At 41.0% G+C, this 19,275-nt stretch overlaps 1 protein-coding gene and 1 long non-coding RNA gene across 2 annotated transcripts in view; one reads left to right on the forward strand and one right to left on the reverse strand.

Annotated features, from left to right (window-relative positions):
* Positions 1-19,275, forward strand: part of LOC129451665 (uncharacterized) — a 197,740-nt gene that overhangs the window by 90,050 nt on the left and 88,415 nt on the right. The window lies entirely within an intron of this gene.
* The window catches only part of LOC129451648 (titin), a 142,767-nt gene that overhangs the window by 26,494 nt on the left and 96,998 nt on the right, over positions 1-19,275 (reverse strand). Inside the window, 6 exon segments of the mRNA XM_073854671.1 lie at positions 75-17,228; positions 17,309-17,611; positions 17,752-18,339; positions 18,426-18,722; positions 18,816-19,013; positions 19,154-19,258. Of these exon segments, the coding sequence (XP_073710772.1) occupies positions 75-17,228; positions 17,309-17,611; positions 17,752-18,339; positions 18,426-18,722; positions 18,816-19,013; positions 19,154-19,258 (18,645 nt within the window).

Raw genomic sequence — 19,275 nt, forward strand, 5'->3', positions numbered from 1 at the left:
ATTATATTCAAAACACAAATTAATTAAGCTATTCTGAAACAACACCTATAATTAAAATCTGTCTGTAACCTTACCTGTAATCTTAGTTCCATCTTTAGTTTCATTAGGTACACCAATACCATACTCGTTTTCTCCAATAACTCGGAAGTAGTAGACTGCCCCTTCTTGTAAGTCTTCTACTTTGTATGTCAAACTGTGACAGCTGCTTGTTACAGATACCCAGGCCTTTTTGCTTGCTTCACGTTTCTCAACATGATATGCCTTAACAGCATCTCCTCCATCATTTTCTGGAGCTTCCCAAATAACTGTAGCAGAATCCTTTGTGACCTCTGTAATCTTTACATTAGTTGGTGGTCCAGGGGAGTCGAGAACTTTGACTACTATTGGCAAAGATGCAGTTCCAACACCGTTGTCTAAATTAACAATGTATTGGCCAGAGTCATTTCTTGTTGCTTTCTCAATAGTAATAGATGTGCAGTTTTTAGTTGTTTCAATGCTTGCTCTGGCTTTAAGATCCACTTCTTCTTTACTCCATGTAACTGAAGGTACTGGCACTCCCTTAAATCGTGCTGTCAAAGTAAATGAATTGCCATGCTTGACAATTAAAGTCTTTCGCATTTCAATGTCAACCTCAAACACAGGCTCCTCTTTTCTGTCTGTCGCTGACTGTGCCTCAGAAATAGGTGACTGCTCACTTACACCAATTTTATTCATTGATTTAACAGCAAATACATACTCTGTGTCAGTTGTAAGACCAGAAATTGTGAATTCGTTGCTCTTTGTCATTTGAATAGCCACAACCCACGCCTCTTCCTCAGATTTCTTATATTCTACACAGTATCCAAGAATCGGTGCACCGCCATCAGATGAAGGCTTTTTCCAGGCAATAGTAATTGAATTATTTGTATGATCTAGAATCTTGGGTTTAGATGGTGGGGATGGAACCAGAAGTTCATCTTCAGCCCTTACTGAAGCAGATGGATCACTAGCTGGACTCAAACCTGCTGCATTTTCAGCATAAACTCTAAATTCATATTCACATCCTCTTCGTACTTTTGATATTTCAGCTGTTAAATCTGTCACAAGCTCTCTGTTAACACGAACCCAGTGAATACCAGATTTCTCTCTCCTTTCAACTATGTATCCAAGGATCTCACTTCCTCCATCAGAACTAGGCTTTGCCCAAGTAATAGTTATTGCTTCACTGGTCACACTTGTGATATCGACATTAGTCGGAGCTGCTGGGATGGTGTATGGATCAGTAACTTTAACAATTTCACTTTCAAGTGCTTCACCAAGTCCAAACTTGTTGACAGCCAAAACTCTGAATATATACTCATTTCCTTTCAGGAGCTTAGTGACTTTGAATACGGTAGTTTTGACCTCTCCATCCACAAGTGTCCATGCCAAACGGCTGGTCTCTCTTTTCTCAACAACATAATGTGTTATTTCAGCACCACCTGCTTCTTGAGGTGGTCCCCATGACAATGTGCACTTCTCTGCTGTGAGGCCTGTAACTGACAAGGGACCTGCTGAAGGCCCTGGTTTATCAAGAATAACACAATTTACTGGTGTTGTGACACTTCCTGCCACATTCTTTAATGTCAAGGAATACTGTCCAGAATCACTTCGTTTGCAGTCTTTAATGACTATCATAGTATTAGTATCTGTTCCAGTTATCTGAATTCTTGCTTTGTGTTCAAGTTCATGTCCATCCTTTGACCAAGACGAAACTGGAAGTGGGCGTCCTGCAATATCAGCATTAATCTTCAGGGTTTCCCCTGCTTTAACTAGCACAACTTCTTTAAATTTGACATCCATCATAATGCGTGGTGGATCTACATTATCTTTAACTGTAATAGGACCAGTGTTATCAGATGGCTCACTGAACAGTCCAGCAGCATTCTTTGCAATAATACGGAAGTCATATTGTTCATCCAATGTTAGGCCAGTAACATCAAAGTAGGTCTCTGCAACATTGGTAAAATTGCATCTTACCCAGCGACCCTGTGGGAGATCTCTACGTTCAATAATATATCCAATAACTTTGGCTCCACCATCATACTCAGGCTTCGCCCAAGAAAGGGATACAGAAGACTTGGTCATGCTAGTTATCACAGGCTGACCAGGAGGATCACAAGGATCTCTTGCAGCCATGGACTCACTTGTTTTGCTTGCCTTGCCAATTCCAGCAATGTTTTCAGCATAAACCCGGAACTTATACACCATGCCTTCCTCAATGCCAGTTACTTTATATTCAGTATTCTTGATTAGGATCCTGTTCACCTTTGTCCAAAGAATACTGGTTCTTTCCTTGCGTTCTAAATGATATCCAAGGACTGTGCTACCACCATCATTAACAGGTTCATTCCATGTAACCAACATGAAGGCTTTGGTGGCATGAACAACACGGGGTGTTGATGGAGGGCCAGGCTGTTTGAATGTATACTCCGCAGTAATGCACGGAGAGTCGACTGGCTTACTCTTTCCATAGCGGTTCACAGCAAAAATTCGGAACTGGTACTCAGAGCCTTGAGTCAATCTAGGAACCTTGACTGATGTTCTGGCAACATTTGATGAAACAATATGCCACTCTGTTGTGGTGGTATCTCTCTTCTCAACAATGTAATTATTGATAGCGCATCCACCATCATACTCTGGTGGGGTCCATGACAATGTAATACTGTCAGAAGTCACAGCATCAACCTTTACTGAAGCTGGTGGCCCTGGTTTATCTAGAACAACAACAGCAATATCTGTGGACATGGTACCAGCTGTATTAGCGAGAGTGATTTCATATTTACCAACATGTTCAATAGCAGCTTCTTTGATGACAATTTTGCTTGACAGTAGAGTGTTGATGACTGAAAGAGAGGTTGTTTGCTTCAGGGGAAGACCATCCTTTTTCCAAGAGACAACTGGCTTAGGTCTGCCTCTTACAGGAACTTCCACAGTAAGATTACCCCCAGCTTTAACACTGAAGGTATTGAACAGTAAATGTACTGAGGGTTCAATTTCAATATCCTTAGCTACAACAGGCACACCAAGATCTTGAGGCTCACTCTTGCCTTTCTCATTTACTGCAATAACTCTAAAAGCGTATGTTTCACCAGGTGTAAGGTTGCTTACAGTAGCTTCTGGAACCTTAACTGTGCAGCTTACACCCCATTTGTCACTGCCCTTGGGTTGCATCTCTACATTGTAGCAGATTATTTTGCTGCCTCCATCATGGACAGGCTTTAGCCAAGTGAGTGTCACACTATTCTTTGTGACATCCACAAGAGTTACTTTTGCTGGAGGCATAGGTACCTGTGCCACCTTGACAGGAGTTTTTGTTTCTGCCATCATACCAAAGCCATACACATTAACAGCACACACACGGAAGTAAAAAATTCCTCCCTCCTGCAGTTCTTCAACTTTAAAGAAAGTTTGTGTGCAGTTGCTTGTCACAGTTGTATAAGCCTTCCTTGTAGATTCTCGCTTCTCAACCACGTAATTAGTTATTTTAACTCCACCATCTGTAAGAGGTGGTTCCCAGCAGAGAATCGCTGAGTCCTTCTTGATATCTTTCACTTCAAACTTCTGTGGAGCACTTGGTGTATCAAGCACCCTAACATTGACAAATGAAGATTTTGTGCCACTCTTATTTTCAAGAGTCAAGATGTATTTTCCACTGTCAAATCTATTGACATTATCAATTACAAGCATAGTATATGAACCTGTAGACTCAATCTGGGCACGCTCAGTTAGAGTTCCATCCTCTTTTTCCCATTTGATAGATGGCTCAGGTCTACCTCTAATTGTAATGAAAAGGCGAAGTGATCCCCCTGCACGGACAGAAACAACCTTCCTGAGGTCAGCATCAAGTTCAATCTCAGGTGCTTCCATTTTTTCACATGCGGTCACTGAACCATGAACATCAGCAGGTTCACTGACTCCTTCAGAGTTTATTGCACAGACTCTAAAGTTATACTCTGTATTCTCCTTCAGGTTTTCAACTGTTAGACGTGTTGCTTGTATCCCAGCTGGTGGTGTGGAAATGATCCATTCCTCTGAAGAAACTTCCTTCATCTCAACAATATAACCTTTAACATATGCTCCACCATCAGTAGAAGGTTTACCCCAAGACAAAGATACAGAAGAGCTTGTGTGATCTGTCACTTTAGGATGATGAGGTGGACTTGGTGGAGTAATGGCATTTGCTGCTCTATAAAATAGAGATAAATCACTAAATTCTCCAATACCAGCTTCATTCTCAGCAGAAATACGGAACTCATAGAAATGACCCTCTGAAAGACCAGTTACTTTGAAATTCAAATCATTCAACTTCTGTCGGTTGCATTTTGTCCACCTCACACCTTCTTTATCACGCTTTTCCACGTGATAACATGTAATTTCTGCTCCACCATCATCCTCTGGTGCATTCCATGACAGAGTCATTGAATCCTTTGTTATCTCTCTTGCTTCTGGTGTTGATGGTGCACTTGGGGGCTTGTATGGATTACGTGCAGTAACTGCCTCAGATTCTAATGGTTCACCAACTCCATATTTGTTGACAGCCATAACTCTAAAGATATACTCATCACCTTGCAAAAGCTTTGTCACTTTGTAACTCACAGTTGGAATGTTGGAATCAACAACAGTCCATGATAGCCTGCTAGTTTCCCTTTTCTCAAGGATATAATGGGAAATATTAGCACCACCATTCTGAGAGGGCTCAGACCAGAACAGGTTACATTTATCAGACATGACACCAGTTATTTGTAGTGGTCCAGTGGGTGCACCTGGTCTATCAAGAACTTTCACTGTTATTGGAATTGTTTTTGTTCCACCACTGTTACTTAAAACAAGATCATAATGTCCACTATCTAACCTTGTACAGTCTTTGATTGTAATAGAAGCATTATTCAGTGTACTTTTTACTTCAATGCGCAACGACTTAGCCATTTCTTTTCCTTCTTTCAGCCACTGGATAACAGGTGTCGGTTTTCCATGGATGTCTGCATCCAAAACTAAATTCTCTCCAGCATTGACAACAATGACATCCTTGTACTTAGGATCCATTGAAACACTAGGAGGTTCGATTTCATCTTTAGTAGTAATTGGTCCAGTGCTGTCAGAGGGCTCACTGAAGACACCAGAAGCATTTCTTGCAATTACTCTAAATTCATACTGATTGTCTACAGTTAAGCCTGTCATTGTAAATTCGGTCTCAATTACATTTGTAAAGTTTGCCCTAGTCCATCTGCCCTCAGGCAAGTCCCTCCTTTCAACAATATATCCAGTCACTTTGCTGCCACCATCATACTGAGGCTTTGTCCACTGAATCTTAATATGGTTCTTTGATATTGTCACAGCCTCAGGAGTACCAGGTGGATCACATGGGTCACGGGCAATAAAGCTCTCAGAAGCTTTGCTTGCTCTGCCAATACCAACAATGTTTTCTGCATATACCCTGAATTCATATCCAATGCCTTCTTCAAGGTTGCATATCTTGAAAACAGTATCAGCAATAAGGATTTTGTTTAGTTTTGTCCAAAGAATACTTGTTCTTTCTTTGCTCTCAAGGTGGTAACCAATTACTGAGCTACCACCATCATTAACTGGCTCATTCCACTCAATTATCATTTGATCCTTGGTGGCAGACTTTACATATGGTGTACCAGGTGGCCCAGGAGGCTTGTAAGGATATTGCACAACAACTGACTTTGAGTCTAAGGGAGCACCCTTACCATATCTGTTTTCAGCAATAACTCTAAACTGATACTCAGCACCTGTTTTTAACCTGGTAATTTTCAGAGATGTCCTTGCAACTGATCCAGCGACAACTTGCCAAGTATTTTCAGTAGTTTCTCGTTTTTCAACAATATAATGCTTAACTTGGCAGCCTCCCGTATACTCTGGTGGTTCCCATGAAATGGAAACAGAGTTATTGCTGACTTCATTTACTTTTACTGGTCCTGTGGGTGGACCAGGTTTATCAAGAATTATGATGCCAATTTCTTCTGTAACTGCACGAACACTATTAGTTGCTGTAACTGCATACTTTCCAAAGTCATCTTTACAGGCTTCAGTAATCTGTAGGATTGTGGATGTTAATGTGTTTGAAGTAGTAACTCTGGATGTTACCTTAAGTGACTGTCCATCTTTTGTCCAAGTGATCTTTGGTTTTGGACGTCCAAAAATTGGTATTTCAAGTTTGAAATCTTTTCCAGATTTGATACTGTATGTATTGAACTGCAACTTAAGGCTTGGTTCAATTGTGAGGTCATTGGCAATAACAGGAGCAGCAAGGGGTTTTGGCTCGCTCTTGCCTTTTTCATTATATGCCAAAACACGGAACAAATATTCCTGACCAGCTGTCAGTCCAGTGACCGTTCCTTCACATGTTTTTACATTTGTTGCTACACCCCATTTGTCAGTTCCTTTAGGCTGCATTTCAATCAAATAGCCAACAATCCTACTACCACCATCATGCTCTGGTTTTTCCCAGGCCAGTGATGCGCTTGTTTTAGTTACATCAGTCAACATTACTTTTCCAACTGGCTCGGGTACTTCAGAGGCCTTTGAAGCAGTCTTTGTTTCAACTGGTAAACCAACACCATATTCATTTTCAGCCATAACTCTAAAGTAATACATGGCCCCTTCTGTAAGATTTTCCACTTTATAAGTTGTACTGATGCACTTGGATGTTACATTTGCATAAGCCTTTCTTGTAGATTCACGCTTGTCAACAACATAATGTTTAATCTTTGCACCTCCGTCAACAAGTGGTGGTTCCCAAACAAGAGTGATTGAGTCTTTCTTGACATCCTTAACTACAAGGTTCAGTGGTGCTCCAGGAGTATCTAACACTTTAACTGCAACAAATTCAGATACAGAGCCACTGCTGTTCTCCAACACCACAGTGTATTTTCCAGAGTCCCTTCTATCACAGGAGTCAATTGATAGTTGGGTGAAGTTAAGACCTTTTTCAACCACTGTCTTTTCTGACAGTTCGCCTTCATCTTTAGTCCATTTGATATTTGGTGTAGGTCTACCTTTAAATGGTACATTGATTCGAACTGATCCTCCAGCGCGGACAACAATGCCTTTTCTGAGCTCTGAATCAAGGTGAATTTCAGGGACCTCTAGCTTATCCTCAGGTTTGGCAGTTCCTGGAATAACCAAAGGTTCTCCAACACCTAATTTATTGATGGCACATATTTGAATCTTATATTCCTGTTGTTCTGTTAGTTTAGTAATTTCAAATTTGTTTACTCGTAATCCAGTAGGGGGAGTGCACATAATCCATTCCTCCTCTTCGGCTTTGCAGATCTCAACAATGTATCCTTGAATTGCACATCCCCCATCATTAAGGGGTTTTGCCCATGCCACTGTAATTGAAGACTTTGTTGTATCGACAACATGCCCATGCATGGGTGGGCCGGGTCTAAATTTGGGATCACAAGCCTTATAGTATGATGTTGGCAGGCTTGGTTCTCCAATTCCAGCTGCATTTTCAGCTGATACTCTAAATTCATATTCATGATCCTCAATTAGCCCTTGCACTCTGAAACATACATCTGTGACTTTCTGTCTGTTGCATCGTGTCCATCTAATTCCAGATCTGTCTCTTTTCTCAATGATGTAACCAAGAACTTCACTTCCACCATCACTGTCTGGTGCATTCCAACAAATAGTCATAGAATCCTTTGCTATATTTGTTACCTCAGTAATCTGTGGTGATCCAGGGTGACCAAATGGATCCTTCATTATTATGCATGGTGTAATAATTGCTTCACTAACACCATAACTGTTGGCAGCCATGACACGGAATATATATTCATTACCTTCCAGAAGCTTTGTCACTTTGTATACTGTTTCTTTACAATCATTACTGACCACAGTCCAAGCAAGGCGACTTGTTTCACGCCTTTCAATAATGTAATGAGTAATAGTGCTTCCTCCATCATCTTGTGGAGCTTGCCATGATATAGTGCATTTATTGCTGGAAACACCTGTGACATGAAGAGGCCCATCTGGTGGACCTGGTTTGTCAAGCACTTTGACATGAAATGGAACAGTCTGTGAGCCAGCAATGTTAGTGATCTGAAGGGTGTAGTTTCCACCATCTTGCCTGGTTGCATCTTTTACTGTGACTAATGCTCTGTTGTCAGTGTTTTTGATGTCACATCTAAGTGTGCTTTCAAGCTCTTTGTCATTCTTAAACCATTGTATTGTGGGAAGTGGTTTACCATGGACATCGGCATCAAGTTTAAATGTATCTCCTGCGTTCACAATAAGGGCCTGGGTGTATTCTGGATCAATTGAGAACTTTGGTGGCTCTACCTCATCCAGTGCAGCAATGGGTCCACTATTGTATGATGGTTTGCTGATAGTGCCAACTGCATTTTTTGCAATTACCCTGAAGTCATACTTGGCACCTTCTGTTAGCCCAGTGACAGTAAAATTGGTTTCAATTACATTTGTGAAACTTGCTTTTGCCCAGCGTCCCTCTGGAAGATCACGTTTCTCAACAGTATAACCAGTGATAACACTTCCACCATCATACTCTGGCTTTGTCCACTGGATGGTTATGGAATTTTTACTGATATGGATAGCTTCTGGGGTTCCAGGCGAATCACATGGATCACGTGCCACACAGCCCTCTGAGATTTTACTACATCTGCCAATGCCAACAATATTTTCAGCATAGACTCTGAACTCATATTCAATACCTTCTTCTAAAGGACTGGTTTTGAATCTTGTATCTTGAATCACTGTCTTGTTTATCTTTGTCCAAAGAATGCTGTTTCTTTCCTTCCTCTCAAGATGGTATCCAATAATGTTGCTACCTCCATCTGAAACTGGTTCATTCCATTCAACAATCATATGGTCCTTAGACAGGGATGACACAAATGGAGTTCCTGGTGGTCCGGGTTCTCTATATGGATACTGAGCAACGACAGCTGAAGAGTCCAAAGCATAACTCTTGCCATACCTGTTTTGAGCAATGACTCTGAATTGATATTCAACACCAGTCTTTAGTCGTGGCACTTTCAGTGTTGTTCTTGCTACTGAACTAGCAACATTCTCCCATGTTGTGGTTGTTGTATCTCGTTTTTGTACAATGTAATTTGAAATTGGACAACCACCAGTAAACTTAGGTGGATCCCATGACAATGTAACACTTGATATAGTTATCTCATTAAATCTCACAGGGCCAGTTGGTGGGCCAGGCTTATCAAGAGTGATAACTTCAATAGAGGCATCTTTTTGTCCAACAGCATTAGACACATTGATTCCATACATTCCACTGTCTTCTCTTGCTGCTTCTTTAATGCTAAGAATAGTGCTGTGCACTGTATTAGAAATGTTTACCCTTGTTGTGAATTTAAGTGGTGCACCATCCTTTGTCCATGTAATCTTTGGCTTTGGGCGACCAGAAACTGGAATTTCAACTTGGAGGTCTTTTCCAACAAGAACACTGTAATTGCTAAATACAGGTCTTACATCAGGTCCAAAGACAAGGTCCTTTGCTTGCACTGGGACAGCAAGTGTTCTTGGGTCACTCTTTCCTTTTTCATTGACAGCAATTACTCGGAAAGTATACTCTTCTCCAGAGTTCAAATTACTAATCACACATTCTAATGATTTTACATTGGCACAACTAGACCATTTCTCGTTACCCTTAACTTGCATCTCAACAAGATACTGAAGAATTCTACTGCCACCATCATGAACTGGCTTTTCCCAAGCTAGAGATACACTTGTTTTAGTAACATCTACTACACTTAATTTTCCAGGACACTGTGGCACCTCTGAAACTTTCAAGGGATCTACAATACTTGCAGGTAATCCTACACCATGTTCATTTTCTGCAAGTACTCTGAAATAGTAACTGCAGCCTTCTTGAAGTGGTTCAATTTTCCATGAAAGTTTGTGGCAGTTTGTGACAACAGCGGAAAATGCTTTTCTAGTGCTCTCACGTTTCTCAACAATGTAATTTTTTATCTTTGCTCCACCATCCAAAGACGGAGGCTCCCATGTAAGAGTAACAGATTCTTTTGTGATTTCTTCCACTTTGAGGTTGAGGGGAGCACTTGGTGTGTCAAGGACTTTAACACTTATAATTTCAGATTTTGCACCAGCAGAGTTTTCTGCTGTCACAGTGTATTTACCACTGTCTGCCCTGTTAATTTGATCAATCACAAGATAAGTGTAACTGCTGGTGGTCTCAATCTGTGCTGTTTCCTTAACTGACCCACCATCTTTTTCCCATTTGATTTGTGGGGTTGGTCTTCCTTTGAAAGGAATGAACATCCTAAGAGAACATCCAGCTTTAATTCGGATGAGCTTTCTAAACTCAGGATCAATATCAAGATCTGGTTCCTCTATTTTGTCCACTGGCAGGATGGGCCCAGGAACATCAGCATGCTCTCCAACACCAACTTTGTTAACTGCACAAACCCTGAATTTGTATTCTTGATTTTCTTTCAAATTTTCTATAGTAAAGTGTGTCAGTTTAACACCTGTTGGTGGGGTGCACATTGTCCATTCCTCAGCAACTGCCTTGCCCTCTTCTGAAACCTTTTCCCCCTCTGTAGCTGCTTTTACTTCACATGCTTCAACAATATATCCCTGGATCGCACAGCCACCATCATAAATAGACTTTCCCCATGAAAGTACAACAGACGATTTTGTCATGTCTATCAGTTTTGGATTATTTGGTGGACCTGGCTTGAATATAGGATCTACAGCTTTATAGAATACAGTTGCAGAACTTGGCTCACTAATTCCAGCAGCATTCTCAGCAGTAACTCTAAATTCATAAAGGTGATTTTCATGGAGTCCAGTAACTTTGAATGTAAGGTTAGTAACTGTGTTCATGTTGCATCTGGTCCACCTAACACCTTCTTTGTCATGTTTTTCGATAATATAGCCAGTTATAGGAGTACCACCATTATTTGTTGGGGTCTCCCAGGTTAAGACCATTGAATCTTTCTTGACTTCAGAAACCTCCACTCCTTTTGGTGGATCTGGAGGTGTAAATGGATTCTTGATAGTAACTGCACTTGACTGTAGTGGTTCACCAACACCAAACTGATTCACTGGTAAAACTCTGAAAATGTATTCATTTCCCTCCAGAAGTTTTGTAACTTTAAGATCTTCAGCTTGAACTTTGGGCTCAACCACAGACCAAAGTAGTCTGCTAGTCTCTCTTTTTTCAACAATATAGTGAGTGATCTTGCTGCCTCCGTCCTGTTTAGGTGGCTTCCAAGCAAGAAAGCACTGCTCACTGGTTACACCAGTGATGGAGATAGGTCCCTCCGGTGGCCCAGGTTTATCTAGGACACGGACACTCACTTTGACAACTTTTTCTCCTCCTGGATTTCGTAGCATTAGTGTATATTGTCCTCCATCAGCAAGTTTGGCCTCCTTTACAGTCAGACAGGTAAAGCTATCTGTGCTTTTAATTTCACGATGTATAGTATTTCCAAGTTCCTGCTCACCCTTCATCCAATGTATTGTAGGTACTGGTTTCCCATGAACATCAGCATCAATCTTAAAACTGTCTCCTGCATTTACTAAAAGAGTCTGAGTGTACTCTGGATTTATGCTGATACGCGGTGGTTCAATCTCATCCTTTGCTATAATAGGTCCAGTACTATATGAAGGATCACTGAAAACTCCTGCAGCATTTCTTGCAATGACACGGAACTCATATTTCTGGTCCTCTGTAAGGCCTGTTGCTGTATACTCAGTCTCTATTACATTAGTGAAATTTGCTTTCATCCATCGTCCCTCAGGCAATTCCTTCTTCTCCACAATATATCCAGTGACTTTGCTTCCACCATCATACTCTGGCTTGGTCCATACAATTGTAACAGAACTCTTTGTGATCTTGAGTGCTTCTGGTGTTCCAGGAGGATCACAAGGATCTCTGGCAACATAGCCTTCTGAGATTTTGCTAGCCTTGCCAATACCAACAATGTTTTCAGCATAAACTCTAAACTCATACTCCAGGCCTTCATCAAGACCTGTAGTCTTGAAAGTTGTGTCTTGGATTAAACTTTTGTTTAATTTTATCCAAAGAATGCTATTTCTCTCTTTCCGTTCAAGGTGATATCCTAAGATGGTGCTTCCACCGTCAATGACAGGTTCATTCCACACCACCACCATAGTATCTTTTGTGGAGGATTGCAAAAAGGGTGTTCCAGGAGGTCCTGGCACTTTGTAAGGATACTGTGCAACAACACACTCAGACACAAGGAGAGGGCTTTTGCCATATCTGTTCTCTGCTGCGATTCTGAATTGATATTCAGTGCCTCTTTTTAATCTTCCCACTTTAATTTTAGTTCTTGCTAGATTTGCTGATACAAACTGCCATGTAGTTGTGGATGTGTCTCTCTTTTCTACTATGTAATTGTTAATAGTGCAGCCCCCATCATACTCAGGAGGCTTCCAAGAAATAGTAACACTCTCAGATGTTATTTCTTCAAATTTTACAGGACCTGCAGGTGGACCAGGTTTGTCAAGAACAACCAATCCAATTTCCGCTGTTGTTTCACCAGCTGTATTAGATAGCTTGATGCTATACTGACCAACATCTTCTCTACAAGCCTCTTTGATTACTAGACTGAGCTGTGAATCTGTGGAAGAAAAGTTTACCCTGGTTGTTCGTTTAAGTGGAGCTGCTTCCTTCACCCATGAAATAGTGGCATTGGGACGAGCTACATATGGAATATCAATTGTCAAATCCTCTCCTGCCAAAACACTGAATGTTGAAAACAACAGCTTAGCAGATGGAACAATTACAAGGTCCTTGGCAATTACAGGTACACCCATTTGACGAGGATCACTGGTTCCCTTTTCATTCCTTGCAGAAACACGGAACATATATTCCTCACCAGGTACAAGTCCAGTAATAACTGCTTCAGGTAGCTTAACAATCACAGCTTGGACCCATTTCTCACTACCTTTACTCTGCATCTCAACAACATATGCAACCACCCTACTTCCTCCATCGTGTTCAGGTTTCTCCCATGATAATGTGACACTTTTCTGTGTGACATCTTTAAGTGTAATCTTGCCTGGAGGAAGTGGCTTCTCAGAAACTTTGACTGATTCACCAGTCTCAATAGGAAGACCAATGCCATATACATTTTCTGCTAGAACTCTAAAGTAGTAGTTGCATCCTTCTTGGAGTTGATCAACTGTGCAAGTAGTTTTTTGACAGATAGCATTGACTGTAGCATATGCCTTTCTGGTTGCCTCACGCTTTTCAACAACATAATTCTTAATTTTTGAGCCACCATCATTTAGTGGAGGGTCCCACACAAGTGAGACAGACTCTTTAGTGACCCTACTGATTTTTAGGGTTTGTGGTGCTCCAGGTGTATCTAAAACTCTAACAATCACAGAAACAGTCTTTGTTCCAGAGCTGTTTTCTACGGTCAAATTGTATTTGCCACTGTCGAATCGATTCACATTACCAATAACAAGTGATGTAAAAGATGATGTAGTTTCAATGGTAGCTCTATCTAAAGGTTCATCATTCTCTCTTGTCCATTTGGCTTCTGGTGTTGGTCTACCTCTAATTGGCACAAAAAGCCTCAGTGTATTGCAAGCTCTGATGTTTACAATCTTGCGAAGATCAGCATCAAGATCAACCTCTGGTGGGACAAGTCTTTCTTCTGCTTTGTGTAACCCAGGAACAGATCCTGGTTCTCCAATACCCTCACTATTTACCGCTGACACATTGATTTTGTATTCCTGATTTTCTTTAAGATTTGTAATTGTAAATGAAGTTCCCTTTACCCCCTCTTTAGGGGAGACAATTGTCCATTCTTCCTCCTCAGTTCCAGGTTGACAGGTTTCGACTATATACCCAGTGATTTCAGAACCACCATCATATGCTGGTTTGTTCCATGCAAGTGTGATCGAAGAACTTGTTGTGTCTAGGATTCTTGGGTTGCCAGGTGGCCCTGGTTTAAAAAGAGCGTCTGTAGCCTTCACAAATGGTGATGAAGGACTTGGTTCACTTATTCCTGCTGCATTCTCTGCAAAAACTCTGAATTCATATTCATGGCTTGGGACAAGGCCAGATACCTTGAAATGCAAGTCAGTAACATTCTTTTTGTTACATTTAACCCAACGCAAACTAATCCTGTCTCTCTTTTCAATGCGATAACTAGTAATTTTGCTTCCACCATTGCTGGTTGGTGCTCCCCAACAGAGAACCATTGAATCCTTGGTGACGGCTGTTATTTCAGGTGTTTGTGGGGGACTTGGTGGTACATATGGATTTTCAGCAATGGTTGGCTCAGATTCTAGAGGTTCTCCAACACCATACTTGTTAACTGCCATAACTCTGAAAATGTATTCATTTCCTTTAAGTAATTTTGTTACTTGACACTGGTTAACCTGCAAGTCTGATGCTACATTTGTCCAAGCAAGTCTGCTTGATTCACGTTTTTCAATAATATAATGTTCAATGTTTGCCCCACCATCATCATCAGGTGGATTCCATGTGAGCATGCATTTTTCTGCAGTTATACCTGAAACTGCCAGAGGTCCCCTTGGTGGTCCTGGTCTATCAAGAACCTTCACATTGAAGACATGCTTTGCAAAACCTCCAACATTTGTTGCTGTCAGAACAAATTCACCACCATCCCTTCTAATAGAATCCTTATTGATCAATGTTGCTGTAAGATCTGTCATTTTAATTTGTAGTTTGGGTGTGTTTTCAACATCTTTTCCTTCTTTGGTCCAAACCATGGATGGTAATGGTTGGCCTGCAACATCAGCTTCAAGTTTGAACATCTCTCCAGCTTTTACAAGCACAACATCTTTAAATTTGGCATCAACCATAATTCTTGGTTCTATAATGTCATCTTTGCAAGTAATTGGATCTGATGGATCTGATGGATTACTGACAGCACCAACAGAATTTCTTGCAAGTATTCGGAATTCATAAGATGAATCCTGTGTCAAGCCACTTACAGTGAAAGTAGTTTCAATAATATTTGTAAAGTTAGCTTTTGTCCAACGTCCAGCTGGAAGGTCCCTCTTTTCCACAGAATACCCAGTAATCTTAAATCCACCATCATACTCTGGCTTCGTCCACTGAATAGTGATAGCATTTTTGGACACATGGATGGGCACAGGTTGGCCAGGTGGATCTACTGGATCCAGAGCAAGGATTGGTTCAGAAGCTTTGCTTGGTTTTCCAATTCCAGCAATGTTTTCAGCAAACACACGGAATTCATATGCAATACCATCCTCTAGCCCTGTGGATTTAAAAAGATTTCCGGCCACAAGTGTCTTGCTAATCCTCTGCCAGACAATACTGTTCCTCTCTTTTCTTTCAACATGGTAACCAGTGACTTCACTTCCACCATCAGAAACAGGCTCATTCCAGCCAACTGTAATTGTATCCTTTGTGAAAGCAACAACTTTGGGTGTTCCTGGTGGTCCAGGAACCTTAAATGGATATGCAGCAACCACTGCCTCTGAGGTTATTGGAGGCCCTGTGCCATATCTATTTTTGGCTTTGACACGGAATTGGTACTCAACACCTGTAGTTAAACGTGTTGCTTTGAATGTTGTGCGAATGATCAATGAGGACAATTCTACCCATGTTTGACTCGTAGTTTCCCTCATTTCAACTATATAGTTATTAATTGGCACTCCTCCATCATTTTCAGGAGCATCCCAGGAGAACTCAATGAACGTACGTGTTATTTTGTCGAGTTTAACTGGCCCCTTTGGTGGTCCAGGCACATCATGCACTTTTACCGTAATGCTATCTGTGACTGAGCCAACTATATTCTTCCCTGTCATTGAATATATACCAATGTCACTCCTTAAACATTCATTAATGATTAAGATAGTTGAGGTGGAGGTATTTTCAGTCAATAACCGTTGTGAAAGTTTCAGGGGTTGATTGTCTTTCTGCCATGAAACTGTTGGTTTAGGACGTCCAGAAACAGGCACCTCAACCTTTATGTTATCTCCAGCCTTGGCGATAACTACCCTCTTACACACACCACTAAGGTCAAATTCTGGCAGAGAATTTTGTTCTCTGATAACAACAAGTCGGCTTACACAAGGTTGACTTCTTCCAGAATTGTTCACGGCCATCACACGGAATATGTATTCTTCATTTTCATTAAGATTTTTCACAATGCAGCCCAGAGCCTTAACAGTTGTCACATGGGCCCACTGGTCTGTTCCCTTCTTTTGCGCCTCAACTACATATCCAGTAACTCTACTTCCACCATCATGTTTTGGTTTTGTCCATGCAAGGCTGACTGTGTTCTTTGTGACATCAGTAAAAGTAATATTTTGTGGTGGAGTGGGTGCCTGAGATACTCTGATGGGGTCTGGGGTTTCAACTGCTTCACCAATGCCATATTCATTTTCAGCAGATACTCTAAAATAATATTCTAAACCCTCTCCTAAATCAGGAACTCTAACAGAGCGTGTTCCACATTGTGTGATTGCTGTAGCATATGCCTTCCGGGTAGACTCCCTTTTCTCAATTATGTAATTGGTAATCTTTGCTCCTCCATCAATAAGAGGCATCTCCCATTGCAATGTGACACTCTCTTTGTCAATGGCCGTGGGTTTCAGATTTAGAGGAGGTCCAGGAGAGTCCAACACTCTTACATTCACAGAGGCAGTCTTCAATCCAGCAGCATTCTTTAATGTCAAGTCATATTTTCCTGCATCATTCCTGTTACAGTCAGGGATGACCAATAAGGTATATGATTCAGTATTGTCAACGTGTGCACGAGTCCTTAATGGGGAATTCTCTTTGGTCCAAGTCACTGAAGGAGTTGGACGACCTTTAATAGGAACAAATATACGAATAGAGGCCCCTGCCCTAACAACTAATGTTCTCCTGAGTTCTAAATCAAGTTCTAGATCTGGTATTTCTTCTCTTTCAATAATTGCAACAAGATCCTCAGTTTGTGCTGGTTCACTAACACCCATTCCATTTATTGCACTAATTCTGAAGTGATACTTGGCTCCAGCCTGCAATTCAGGTACAACAAATTCTGTGATTCTCAAAGGTGTAGATGTGTCTTTCACCCATTCTTCTTCTCCCTCTTTTTTGTGTTCAATCAGGTATCCTGTGACTTCCATCCCACCATCACTAAGTGGTTTGCCCCAGTGCAATTCGGCTGTTGTTTTTGTTGTGTCAGTGACTCTAGGGTTGACTGGTGGTCCAGGTACATCTGAGAAAAGACAGGATATATTTTCTAAACATCTATGAAACATGTATATTTAGTAAGAGTTAAATAATCATTTTACTTACCTGCAACAAGCTTGGTCCTCACAGGCAGTGAAGGTTCACTTGGCTCTCCAAAACCTGCCTTATTCTCAGCAGCTACTCTAAATTCATATTCAATTCCTTCTTTTAGCCCTTTCACTTCAAAGTGGAGGTCAGCAATTGCTATCTTAGATGCCCGTGTCCATCTCATGCCCTTCTTTTCTTTCTTCTCAACCATGTAGCCTGTTATATCACTTCCACCATCCTCAACTGGTCTTTTCCATGCAATAGTAACAGAATTCCCTCCCACATTTTCAATATCTGGTTTGGCTGGAGGGCCTGGGGGACCTGAAATAAAGAATACCTATATTAAGAATTATGACATATATAACATTAATAATTGTATTGCATATGTGTGTGTGTGTGTGTGTGTGTGTATGTATATATAACCAGTTGTGCTGTGCCACCCACAAGAATTTAACACATACCATAGTGATCTACCATTTTGACTGGCTCAGAATGGGAAGGATCACCAGCTCCAGAATTGTTGACAGCAGAAACACGGAAGATGTACTCATTTCCCTGAATAAGCTTATTGGCCACAAAGTGGCAGTCAATAACTTTTTCAGCAAGAATGGTCCAAAGAAGACGGCTTGTTTCTCTTTTCTCCAATGTGTAATACTTAATTGGAGACCCACCATTCTCATGAGGTGGTGTCCATGTCAAAGTGACCTTTTCAGATGAAATTCCACTTGCTTCAATTGGTCCTGGTGGTCCAGGAACATCTAAGACGGTCACTTTCACATTCTCCTCTTTGACGCCAAACGGATTACTTGCTGTAATGGTGTACTCTCCAGATTCTTTCCTACTTGCATACTTAATATAAAGTGTAGAAGACGATGGGGCAGTTTCTATTTGGCACACATCTGATGGCTTGAAATATTTTCCACCCTTTGACCACACAGAGGTTGGCTGAGGTTTGCCCAGAATGCTTGTTGCTGTAATGACAATTGTATCACCAGCTTTGACAGTAAGTCCCTCCTTAACCGTTGGATCAATTATAATGGTTGGTGCCGCTGCAAAACAATCAGTACATAGGTTAATCACTGCTGAGGTAAAAAGAAACAGAACATCATTAACTCATGGACAAACTTAGCCTTACCATATTCATCCATGCAAATGATGGTATCCGTTTGTTCCGAGGGTGGACTTAGTGCTCCAGCTGCATTCTTTGCTCTAATTCTAAATTCATACTTGCAACCCTCTTGCAAGTCTGTTACGGTATATGCACAGTCGACAACATTCAATGTGTTAGCTTTCACCCAGACCTTAGCCGGGAGATCACGTCTTTCAACAATGTATCCTGTGAGCCTGTGTCCACCATCATACTGGGGTTCAGTCCATTGAAGTGTTACAGTGCTTCTAGTGATGCTGATTACATCAGGTTTGCCAGGTGCATCTATAATGTGTAAGCAAATTATTAAAAATGAGGCCAAATCTTTTTGGAGAACATCTACTGTAGTATGACAATGTCTTAAAAAAATTTACTTACCAATTGGATCCAAGGCAACCATTGCCTCAGTTGCAGGACTTGGCCTTCCAACACCAGCCAAATTTATAGCCATAACTCTGAATTCATATTCTAGACCTTCAGTTAAACCTTTCACTTTAAAATCCCTCATCTTCAAGGGAGCTGGATTTGCTCTTTTCCACAACATGCTGTTTCTTTCCTTGAATTCAACATGGTAACCTGTATGCAAATATAGTTTGTATTTATCTAATAAATCAGTGTTGATTTATTTCTAGCTTTCCTTACTTTTTATTTAAACTAGGTATGAATAACCCTTGAAATTAATTCTATAAATTCTGAACTCTTAATTTTTTATGTACCTGTGATTGGTGAGCCTCCAGTTTTCCTTGGATCAGACCATGCAAGGACTGCTGAATCATGACGCATACTCATTACTTGTGGTGGAGGGGGTGCATCTGGTACATCTGATGGATTAATTTTG

Source organism: Misgurnus anguillicaudatus, chromosome 17, assembly GCF_027580225.2.
Source record: "Misgurnus anguillicaudatus chromosome 17, ASM2758022v2, whole genome shotgun sequence".
Lineage (NCBI taxonomy): Eukaryota > Metazoa > Chordata > Actinopteri > Cypriniformes > Cobitidae > Misgurnus > Misgurnus anguillicaudatus.